This window comes from Siniperca chuatsi, linkage group LG5, assembly GCF_020085105.1.
Source record: "Siniperca chuatsi isolate FFG_IHB_CAS linkage group LG5, ASM2008510v1, whole genome shotgun sequence".
NCBI classification, from domain to species: domain Eukaryota; kingdom Metazoa; phylum Chordata; class Actinopteri; order Centrarchiformes; family Sinipercidae; genus Siniperca; species Siniperca chuatsi.
Genome location: NC_058046.1, coordinates 20,253,449 through 20,265,488, shown reverse-complemented (window position 1 = coordinate 20,265,488; position 12,040 = coordinate 20,253,449). Strand labels below are relative to the sequence as shown.

The 12,040-nt window shown below is 38.8% G+C and overlaps 1 protein-coding gene across 2 annotated transcripts in view; it reads right to left on the bottom strand.

Annotated features, from left to right (window-relative positions):
• Positions 1 to 12,040, bottom strand: part of unc5ca (unc-5 netrin receptor Ca) — a 191,885-nt gene that overhangs the window by 14,221 nt on the left and 165,624 nt on the right. For both annotated transcript variants that reach the window (XM_044195537.1, XM_044195538.1), the window contains 4 exons: positions 9,642 to 9,833; positions 5,344 to 5,561; positions 3,666 to 3,801; positions 2,799 to 2,886 (listed from right to left, as the gene is read on the bottom strand). In XM_044195537.1, the coding sequence (XP_044051472.1) occupies positions 2,799 to 2,886; positions 3,666 to 3,801; positions 5,344 to 5,561; positions 9,642 to 9,833 (634 nt within the window). The remainder of the gene's footprint in view (positions 1 to 2,798; positions 2,887 to 3,665; positions 3,802 to 5,343; positions 5,562 to 9,641; positions 9,834 to 12,040) is intronic.

Here is a 12,040-nt window from a genome sequence, read left to right as displayed (position 1 = left end):
GATTTAACTTCTGGTCTGTGCTATTTTGTCTTAATGTTCATACATGGAAAAACACAGCTGGCATAATGAAGAAGACAGGTGGACAGTTATGCTAGAGTTAAGATAGACTAGCTTAGAGTAGATGAGAAAATCTGAGAACAAAACAGATCAGAGCAGAGCAGCACAAATTCAATCAGAGGATGATTAGTGGTGTCAGCAGGGCTTCAGTTGGGCCTCAGCTGGAGTCAGCTCATGGGCAGAAAAATGACTACAGGCCACAGGCTCTTCTGATTTTTACAATAAATTGGAACCTCAAGCACTTGCTAACTAATGTATGTTACAGTACAGCAACAGAATACTACAGGCTCTTCTACTGTGAATAAATTCGGGATTATACAAAGTGAACTCCATCAGTATTTATTAGCCTTCTTTCGTTAGGAAATTGAAAAGTAAAATCACATTCTTAAACAATAGTTAAATATGAAAATACATCAGTCATATTCTTCCCTCATGTTGCTGAAGATATTTATTGACTGGCAAAGAGCCCATACGGATAGAGGAGATGGATTATAAATTTTAATAGTGATTTTTTTTTCCCCAGCCCACCTTGTGTCAGGGGGGCACTAATCCTTAGCAGTATTATCGAATCAGCTGCTGGAGCTCATTATTGACTCGTGAAGAGTTCACATGGGTAGGAGAAGCTAACAGATAAAAACAGTATGACTCAAGCTGTAACAGCATCCTTTGACTTATCTAATGTAGGGGTCACCCCTTAATGAATTACAGTGTTATTGTAATGTTACATATCTTTTACAATACAAATAGAGAAAAGAGATGTTTTATGTTGTGTATGTGGGAAAACGGACACCTGAAGGTTAGATCTTAATGATCTTAACCACATGATTCTGGCTTGCCAAGTGTTGCTGAGGGAAGTCAATGTAGCTATGTGATTTTTGCTAGCCAGCTATTGACTGAGATGAAGACAGAGGACAGAGAAGAGGTTTGACTCTTAGAAAAACTGAGGCACACTGCAGGGGGCCTAATTCTTGTTGACTGCTATTGATCAGGGAGAAGCTAGAATGGATGCATGGGACAGAATACATGAATCAAACTGTAACAAGTGTCCTAAAGCTCAGGTCTTGTAGAGGCTTTTAAAGAGTTTGTTCAAACAAATTATTAAAGAACATATTTCCTCACTTACCCTTGAGGTATCCAGCCATGCAGATACTTTTTTTTTTGCCTAGTTTTTGAGATTGCTGTTTTTGAACATTTTTCCTCCACCCCCAATACAATGAAGGTGAAAGGTGGATTTAGTTTGTAGTGCTGCACACAGCATTATACAATTATATTTAAAAGACAATGGATAATGCACAAATCTTGATGCAAACACTTTTTACTGGAATTACTTTCTTCTGAAGAAATAGACCCTATGAAACCTGATGACAGCATGTTCTGTGTATTATCCAGTGTAAACAGGATACTGCTTCTTAAAAGAGATGTTGCTGTTGATTATTTTTATTTTTTTTTTATTAAAAACAAAATTCATTCACCTCCATTGTATTGTGTCGACGCATAAATCTCAGACACTGATATCTAATCTGCACTGGCTAAATGCCACTAGAGGTATGTGAGAAAATGTTTGACTCTACAGATGAAGAATTTCAAATTTACCACTTGCTGTTGGTATAATGGTTTAGCTGTGTTTGTGGGAAAAAAGAGAAAGGACTGACATACAGAGAAACAACATGTCTCCAACATAAACTGGTGACTTTAAAGGGACATTATTTGATTGTCTGAGAAGCAAGGCAGAGCAAATCATCAGGACATATACTGACTCTGTTGTATGAAATCATCTCTTTCTCTCTTAAATGTCAACAGTATGAAAAAGAAAATATATAGAGAGTATATTGTGATACCCCTTGCCATTTGCATGCACATGTAGACACCTGTGTGAATGTTTTTGTCTTACTGTAGGTATTTTGTGGTGCCAAGTCACTTTCAAACAGAGTGATGATAATTTCCCAAAATTTGCATCAAGGAAAGTTGTACACAACAGCTGGAATATAGAAATTTTCTCAAGTCCCACAGACAGCCTTACCTCACTCATGCACAAGGTTTGGGAGTAGAGGATTATAGCACATGTAACAGGATTACAGTAATCCCAAAAATAACCACTAATCTGTTAGTTACTGTGGAAACAGCGATCTCTTTGCATATGCTGTCAAAAGCTTGATGTTTGCTAGTCTGTTGGTCGCACTGAAGTCAACATTAGTTTCACACATCTTAGAATAATGGGTGTTATGAGCTCTACATTTGGGTAATAGCACTGATTCTAAAATTTGTAAAACATTGATTAACTGTACATTCTGTGGATTACTGTACAGATTATAATGTTAAGTAGGTAATAACTGATGTGTAAAATATTCCCTAATAATCTAATCAACTCTGCTATTTAGCAATTTTAATTCTGTCACTAATATAGGAATTCTGTGGTATTAATTGACCTCTGCTGAATGAATCATCAAAAGAAGGTGTGCATAGACACACTATACACTATAAATAATAATGATTCATCCCTTGCTGTGCATCCTAAGCCCATGTCACACTGTTAAAGCCTCCCCATGCAACCATACAAATAGTTCTGAGAAGCTGCTGCCCAGGAGAAAGACGGAGAAGTACAGACAAAGAAAAACAAAGAAACAAAAAGAACATAGAGGGAGATGCAGAGACGAAGAGAAAAATGAGGACAACAGGAAACAACACAGAGAGAAAAAAAGCCATAAAGAGGAAAAACTGAGGGAAAGAGGGATCAAACTTACCTCAAGCTGTCCTTCCTGTGCACAGTCACATACATCTCATACACCCTACCCTGAGGAACAGCACCCGCTGGAACCAACAAACTCACGCCTGCAGGAGGGAGGACAGGGAAGGCAGGATGGATGGAGGCAGAAATAATGAGATTCATCACCGGATTTATTAATTTTACCATGCACAACTGAATTATTAAATGTGCAACCCATTATCACTTTATCATTAGGATAAATGTTTAAATAATCATTTTTAAACCCATGTAAAATTTTCTTTTAAATATATCATCAAGTGAATTGTGCTGCAGTGTTTTATAGCTTCTGAGAGCTGCTTCCTATCAGCAGGTTACATTATTCATTGTTTTTGCCTGCCCACTGCTTTTAAATCCAAACATAACTCTACTGAATGTTTTTTCTTTTAAAAAACTAGGCACCCGGAGAACATCCCAAGGCTGTTTTTTTTTAGTATGTCGACTGTGCAGTAGTAGCTAGAAGCACTTACTTTATGTGGTCAGTTTGTAGCACAGGAAATGTATTTGATCTTGTTCAAATCTATAATACTTCTTTTTAATCAGTGTCAACTTTGATGACATTCCTACCATTTATAGCAGTTAATGTAACGTAATGAATTCATATTTATTAATGCAATCATCAAAACAATCAACAAAAATCACATGAAAGGCCTTGTGTGAGCAAGCCAATATGGAGGAAGCTATGTGTGTGTGTTTAGACAGTAAGCAAGAAAGCAACCATACCACCTCTAAAATTTGCTTCGCGTCTTGTCTGAAACACATGGTAAAAATCACTACTGGTCACTGCTTCATCATTAGACAGTAACCAGATTTATGATTAGCTGTTAAGTGTGTGAAGAAAGTTTACCAGAGTTGGGTACAATGAGGTGTCCTCCCTGGTTGTTGAAGGAACCGTGAGCGGTACAGGAAGGGTCCCGTGTTCGGGCCAAGCTCTGGTTGCGAAGGTTCATGGTGTCGCTGTTATCCAACAGAGACTGAGTTACCTAGGAATCAAAAGAAAACAGTCAGAATCATAATAATAAGAAAGTATGAATTACAGGGCATATCATAACACATGCTGTACCAGACAGAACTGGGAATGAAGCTGTTCTGCAGAGACTGGATCAACTGGAAGTCCGGAGGCATTAAATGGTTAATAAAACATACTGATAAATCAATGGCTGGTTTGGCTGAGCAATGCGGTTATTGATGCATTCACTTTAGAAATCACACCTTTTTTTTTTTTTACATTGATGCTGTAGCACCTCTATGACATAAGAAAAATTTGAATGGATGCATGACGCTCATGGAAAACAATGTGAAAAATCCTTGAGACTGTAATATAAATGTATAGTAACGGTGCGAATAGGGAAGATTAAAAGCTCTAGTTTTCTTATGAGAGGTTAGTAAGAACACTCTTATATTAGTGTGCTGAGTTACTTTTTCCCTTTTAGACCTATAACGTGGGCAGGCATTGATCATACTGCTGTACCCATGCTCAATGGAGGCTGAAAAGATGTGAATATATGCATATGCAGAAGGACGAACCTCTTGAGACTGTAAAAGACTGTAAAAATGTATTCTAATGAAACCAAAAGTACATGGAGGTCCAGAGAAGTTTGACTGTGCAAGCCAATCTCTGGTTGTATATGTCATAGTAGTTTTATTTTTGCCTGGCTGATTAGGGCTATTGTTGAAAGAGGAATTTGTTAATGCTCCCTTTTCCACTAGAATTTGACTGCATTCATCAAGATGGTTTCATTTTTTTCCTTATGTTTTATTGGTAACCATTAACTAAAATGCTACAGGGAAGATCTGCATCTGCCTGGGAGCGCTGCCATAGGGCTGAGCTGGCAGTATGTGAGAAGAGGGCGGATTTACAGTAGGCCTATGAAACCACCTTAGGGTGAAGTGGTAAAATATGACCTGCTTTGCATTTCCTTGTCGAAATGTCCACTGTGAGATGCAAAATACGGACTTAACATTCAGCAGTTTACTCCTACATCACACAAAGCTGAAAAGAACTTGCTTCTCTGTGTTAAGGACAGACACCAGGCTAAGAACAAAATAAATGCAAAAAAAGATCCTCAAATTAGCGAGGCAAGGTCAGTCATTGGACACAGTGCAGGTTCAAAAGGCCGCAATTAAAAAACACCCATAATAACAGATAAAATCATCAAAAAAGTGTCACTGATGTGTAGACCTCAAAGATAGCGAGTTCGGCTCTCGTACTGCCTCAGGACAGGTGCCGTGATGAAACCGAGCAGTTTCATCTGTATTTGTGACAACTGACTCTGGTATGCATGCCATGTAGTTGACAGAGCAGAGGGAAGAAACTGGGGCACTGAGCTACATGTATACTAATGGTGTTTGGTTTTGTATTTATGTGACTGGGAATACATAGCTGCCGTGTTTCAGTACTTCTCACTTCAGGATATTTCAAAAATCCTATTTTACTCATACAGAATATTTTGCAGTAGAAGCAAAATCATAGAAGTGGATGAAAGATACTGGTATTAGATTGAGTGATACATTCATCATATTACCTTAGGAGATAGTTTGGATGTGAAGTCTCCTCCGAGGTCATCCTGTGGTGTGACCAGACCAGAAGAGTTGTAGACTTTGATCTTCAAGTTGGGAAGAGGGTCCAGGAGAGGAGAGTTGGTCATTGGGATTTTATCTGAAACATCATGGAGGGCATACACCGGACCACGATACATGGCAGCTGCATTTGTCAAGTCAGGAGGAGCTGTCAGTAGATCAGCTAGAGGGGTAAAGTGAAACAGAGAGAGAGGAAGAGAAGGAGCAGATGAAGGGAAGAAAAAATGAAGAGAAAATAAAACATGAATAGCAAGTTTTCATGAATGCTTGATTGTTGTTCAGGGGTTAGAGGTCAGAGAAAATGGTATCTGAGACAGAGAGGGAAAATGAAGGGTAAAGCTGGATATTTCATCTCAACAGTATAAACTGCAACACATGGCTGCAGTATGGGACACATGTGGGAAACTTGTAGCTCAGTGAGCAGGAATAAGAGAGAGCAGGCAAGGCTGCTGATAAGGTATCAGTGTCTGGTATGATACATTGCAGAACACAGTGGCATGACCCGGATCAGGGACTAGTCATGGCTGCTGCACTGAGGGGGGGAGTAAGAGAGAGAGTGTGTAGATTTTGAGGGCAATGCTTAGAGTTCATCTCAAAAAATAAATGAGTTGATGATATTTAAATCTGTACATTATCAAAACAACTCCCCCTTACTGTATAACAACAGAACATCATAGCTTCATGCTGTCCTTTAAGCTCTTCAAAATGTTGTCAGTGACTCTGACTTCACCCACAAAATCAAAGAAGCTGTCACACTTTTATCGCATCACTGTCTATTTTTAAAATACTCACTATGTCAAATCTGACTGACAAAACCTGCTGCGCACATTTACCACGGCAATGTTAAATGACAACGACATTTGTTAAGACTGATCTATTTGGGTTCAGTTAATTGGAACTTATTTAGCACCCCACATACACACACATCCAAGCACTGTCAAATAAAAATGCATCTGCAATGTAAAGCATGGGCTCTACAAAAGCACTCACACATGCAAACACATGTCTTGCATACTAATAACACGTAAACGCTCATACGCACGCACACACACACACACACACGCACATATACACCACAAACACACATGCCACATACAGTATATGGGAATTACATGATGTCAGTGGGGATGGATAGATAAGTCTCTCTGAAATTACCTTCTGGCCTCATCATGAAAAGTCAGTGTAAGCCAGGGGGGCAACTACAGGAACATGGTCACTTGCTAATGCTGCAAGTACAGTTTGCTAATCCACGTGCATGCAATATTCAAGTACTTTTCACAGTATGTTGATTTTAGTTATAAAATGCAACTACCTCCTTCTACCTTTAGCAATCATTTATTTATCTTTTGCAGAAATTTCTCAATAACATACATTTTTGTAATCAAGAAGCTAAAAACCTTTTGCAGTGAAATTATTAGTAATGCTTTAACAACAATGAAGTGACTTCAGTTTGTTTCTCTCTACCAGAATGTTAGCCTGACTTCCTTCTAGGTAATTGGAAAGAGGCTACAGCCAAGCACTACTGATTGTAATAATAATACATTTGGCAATATTAACAGTAAATCCTACACTTTACTAAAGTAAATCAAGTGAATATGCTCCGAGCGACAAGCTCAGTCACTCTTGTTGCTAGCTTTATTGAGCTATCTTGCTTAGAACACGACTTAACTCTAAAAAGGCAGAAAACACTAAAGTGTACTTCTACATAAATAGAAAATAATCCAATCAGAAACAAATATCCAAGATGTAATTAGAATTGGGATCACAGGAAGGCCAGTTACCTACTGAGAACAATTCCAGATTTGTTCTCACCAGGCTAAATTTTTTGGGCGTAGAGCCTCAAATCCTGTCGTTCCCTCCACAAGCCCATCCATTCTAATTTTAAAATCCCTCATTATCACCCCCCACCACTACTAACATACCCAAACACACACACACATCTGTCACCTATCACTCTCTTCCTCTCTCTATCACCAGGCTGTTTACCCTTAAAGCCAGCGGGTATTCCTGCCAAATCATCCCTGCTGAAATTTAATTAACAACTAACGGAAAGCCACAGAGAGCGAGAGAGAGTGGGTGAGAGAGAGAGAAAGAGAGAGAGAAAGAGGCCGGGGGGTAGCGGAGAGAGAGAAAGTCAGAGAGAGATGCGGGGACATAATTCTTCATTAATAGTAATCGGAGATGGTCCCTCAACGCAGAGTGAGAAGCATCCTAATGCTTTACTGATAAAATGTCACCCAATCTCAGCTCATGCAAAGGCATTCACTCTTGTACACACACATGGACATGTACATGCATGCACACACAATTATTTTTGCTTGCTGTTTGCCAATTTGCGTTGCATCCTTTCTGACCTCACATTCCTGTTTGTTTTTTGTTTTTTTTACTGTATACCCTGATTTGAATGTTAAAATCATCCACCCACCACTCACCACATAATCACATACAGCTAATTATTTAAGTATCCTGTTAAAGGCGTTTCAAGGTGTACAGACTTTAGTTTGTAGATCTCACACAACTAGATTAACACAAAATCTGTGTTGTAGACGTTGACCAAATGGAGACTACTACTATTAAGTATGATGAGTGCCAGTATGAGCATTGGTTTTGTCATCAGCTATTTTAAGCCATCTAATTCACAGTATTTAATTAAAATTTGTGGGAGTGTATGCGTGCATGCCTGCCTACATGGATGCATTTCTGAGCATGTTTGCAAGGTTTATTGATTGAAAGATTCTTATAGGAAAAGTCATAAGTTCATGGCATCTGTGGACTGATACCTGATTCATCCACATTCCCTGTCCAATCTTGGCATTTCCAGTAAGCTATCAAATGCATGCACACGGGTGTACAAGTGTGTGTGGCTGCGTGCTTCTTGTTGTCTTATCCATTTCCCAAAGACCGAGAGGAAGAAATGACAACACAGACAGAAGAGAGTGAAAGGTGGCTCCACTTCAACAGGAAGACAAACAGGGAGGGAGTGTCCGTTGTGGTAGGAGTCACTGTGACGGGAGAGACAGAGACACAGCGAGGGAAAGACAGAGACACAGAGACTGAGATGAAGAGAGGAGGATGCTGATAAACAGGAAATGTGATTGACCTGAATGTGTAGATGGGAAGGGAGAGAAAGAAAGAGCGAGACAGAGAAGGAGAATGACAGAGAGAGACTCCTTGATGGAAGAGAGTGGTCTCTGGTAGAGTCAGAGACGAATCCAGACCAGCAATGATTGACAGCCGGAGGCCGAGGAAAGAAACAAAATGATACTAGCATCAAAGCCTCAAAGCAGAAAGAGCAGGTACAGTTATTTAAGTTATTTAGTAGTAGTTATTTTAAGGCGCATGGTCACAGCTGTTATTCTGTATCCACCTATCTATCTATCTATCTATCTATCTATCTATCTATCTATCTATCTATCTATCTATCTATCTATCTATCATTGTGCACATTATGTAATGACAAAATTGAAGAGAAACATAAAATCTGTAGTCCTTTCTTTGAGAGTGTACAAGAAAGAGGTTTTCTGTCAAGTTTCCCCGTAACAGCAAGTGTCCCACCAGCCTGAGCATTCATCAGAAAGAGTCCCTGTCAGTCCTGGGTTTTGATGCAGACTGTGATCTGACCTTCCTGCATGTCCCTCATAGAGCATCTTGGTGGCTATAAAGGCTGAAGCATATGAACTCCTGAAAGACACACTCCCTATCTCACTGCCATATTCCATGATAAAACATATGTTAAAAGGAGGAGGGGTGAAAAGAAAGTCATTACATTTACTGTACTTTCTTTATTGAAATTGAGTGGCTTTTTGATACTTGTACTTTTTTGAGTACATTCTAAAATCTGCATTTCTAAGTATTGTGTTAAATTAAGTTTAGAAAGAAGAATTAAATACATAGCATATTTTGCGTATTTCATTAAGCCCCAACAGTCAGAGTTTGGAACTTTTTGATTTTACCTGTTTTCAACATAAGTAATCTTACATTTACTATTTAAAAAGTAACTTAACACCCCCTAAAAATCCTCTCTTTAGCTGCTCACCTTGCAGCAGTGATGTACACATGACATCACCGTTGGGTGTGGTTAAAGGTGCAACAGGCTTGAAACTTTCAACCAGAGAGGTCAGTGAAACACTGCTTTTTAGCATGATAAGTGAGTCTTTAAATCAAGTATCAGTGCTGCTACTTGAGTAGGATATTCTAGTATTCTTTCCACCCTGTATCAAATGTAATTTTCTCCTGTCCTTACCTGATCTGGCTGTTTTGATATTAACAGACTGGAAGCCCCCATTTAGCGCTGAGGTGTCAATGATGTCCGAGTCAAAGTCACGGTGTGTCTTGCGGTAGACAAACAGCGCCACGATGACAGAGATGACCAGGCACATAATAACTGCGATGACGATGCCCACATACAGCGCCACATCATCTGTACTTGGAGCAGCTAGAGGGGACGCAAAGAGGAAGAGAGACACAATTATAGACAGATATTGTTAAGCATGAAGCAAGAGCCAAGTATGCTCAAAAGATCCGCTTATGAGGAAATGTATATCAGAAAGAAAAGCAATAAACAGCTAAAACAATGATAATCCTTATGGAACAGCAGGGCAGTGGCAGATAATAAAGCAATATTTTTTATGTACAATGAGATGAAATGTGTAGCAGGCTTCAAATTAAATTCATATGGCTCTGTAATTTGTATTCAACAATTTCACTTCTACCTCAGACCACCTATCTGACTCAGAGGACAATCTCTATAGGTTCCATTTCAAATGAAACTTTCAAATAGCCCTCCAGCTTGTGTAATATGATAATTTGTCTAGACAGAGGTAGAGAGAGACAGAGACACCTTTCATAAAAAAGAATGGTACCAACTCTTAAAACTTAATAAGGCTGTTAATTATTTTACAAGAGTCCTAACATCCTTTCTCAATCTGGCTGTGACTTTAATGGTGTTTGAGTGAGAACAACGGTGGAATTGTCATTCATGATCCATATTTTAAAGCAGATGAGGGGACTAGGAAAATTTTAACTGACGGTTGATGCAGATGGTAAAAGGTATGAGCCACACTTAAGGATGAAAGGGAGAAGAAATGAGGAAAGGATGAGAGGAGACAAGTTAAGAGCACAGGGGAGGAATGATGAGGTAGTAATAGGAGAGAAAGCCAAGTGGAAAGGAATATAGAAAAGGGGACACAAGCAGATGAGGAGTGAATAGGAAAGAATACAGAGGAAAGGAGGAGATAGATTGATGAGAGGAGAGTAGAGAGGGAAGGGGGGTGAAATAAAGAGAATAAAGAAGCATGTAAAAAAGAGAATAAGGAAGCAGGGTAGATGAGAGGAAACACGTAGGGCACAGTAAATCAGGAGAGGAGAGGAGGAAAGAAAGAGGAGAGACGTGATAACAGCAAAGAAGAGGAAATGCACTTGAACTTCAAAGCAGCAAAACAAACAAGCCTACATATTCAACATGAAAGCGTCTGTTAAAACTTTTTTGAGTAGTCTCACACTTAAAGCACTCCTCGTATAATCATGTCCTCTGTAGCTAGTAGGAGAGGATTTGTCTGCAGCTATTAAGAAGAAGACAGAAAAGTATAGGAATGCTCCTTTTAATCCGCCCTTAAAAGTTGAGAGGCAGATAACAGGCTTTTAGCTACAAACAGCCTGAGTCATTTGCTAAAGGATTTGCTGTTGTCGCATCAGAACAAGTTCAGAAAGCATGAACTTGATTATGCATGAAATAATTCTTTGATGAGGCACACAAACATTCAGGCTCACGTATGCCTAAGCATGATACACACATACACACATTCGCAGAAGAGAGGTCACTCCTGATGGTGTTAGTTACTCATTTACCACTTGAGGGAGCTATGAGCCACTTCTAGTGTCTCTATTGAGCTCAGAGCGTATGAGGGCAAAGCATGTCCCTAAAATAATAAAAAAGTCTGAGATTGCAATGAACCAAATGTCTCTGGACACAGATAAACATAAAAATCATGCTTATTGTCAATCTCTTGTGAGACAGGATTTTGTAAAAAAACCAAAAAAAAACCAACAACAATTATTTTAACCAATGTCTGAAAATACAAACATGTGCACAATGACATAAAAAAGTTTCATATGTTTATACATCACAAATGTACAATATATAAGAATGAACTCTTTTGGCATTTTATAGACAAAACGATTTTCTAATCAATAATAATGATAATAATAGTCGTTAGTTCCAGTCCTAATGTCCTAACCTCAACTAGTGTTGTCTTTCTTCCTTAACGATGATCTGTAGTTTAACTGTGTGAAATGTGTGACAATGCCATGCCCAGTGTGTCACATAAACCAAATTGTGGCAGAAATTAAAACATTCATTTAATTCATGTTTACAAACCCTGATCTGTGTTTAAAATGTTGTGCTCTTTTCACAAACATTTATGACACCGTGGGGATTTGTTATAGCAGCTCAAATCGCTGCCAAATCTCTGTTCATCACATTTAGCTCAAATTAAGAGACTACCTTGAAATCTCCAAAGTTGAACCCCTATGGGTTTTGTCATATGCAGTTACCAATTTCCTTTTGATGATGTTAAAAAGATTGCCATAAAATCCCTAATGCCCCAACTACACTGCTACACAAAGTTGCCCTATTATCAAGGT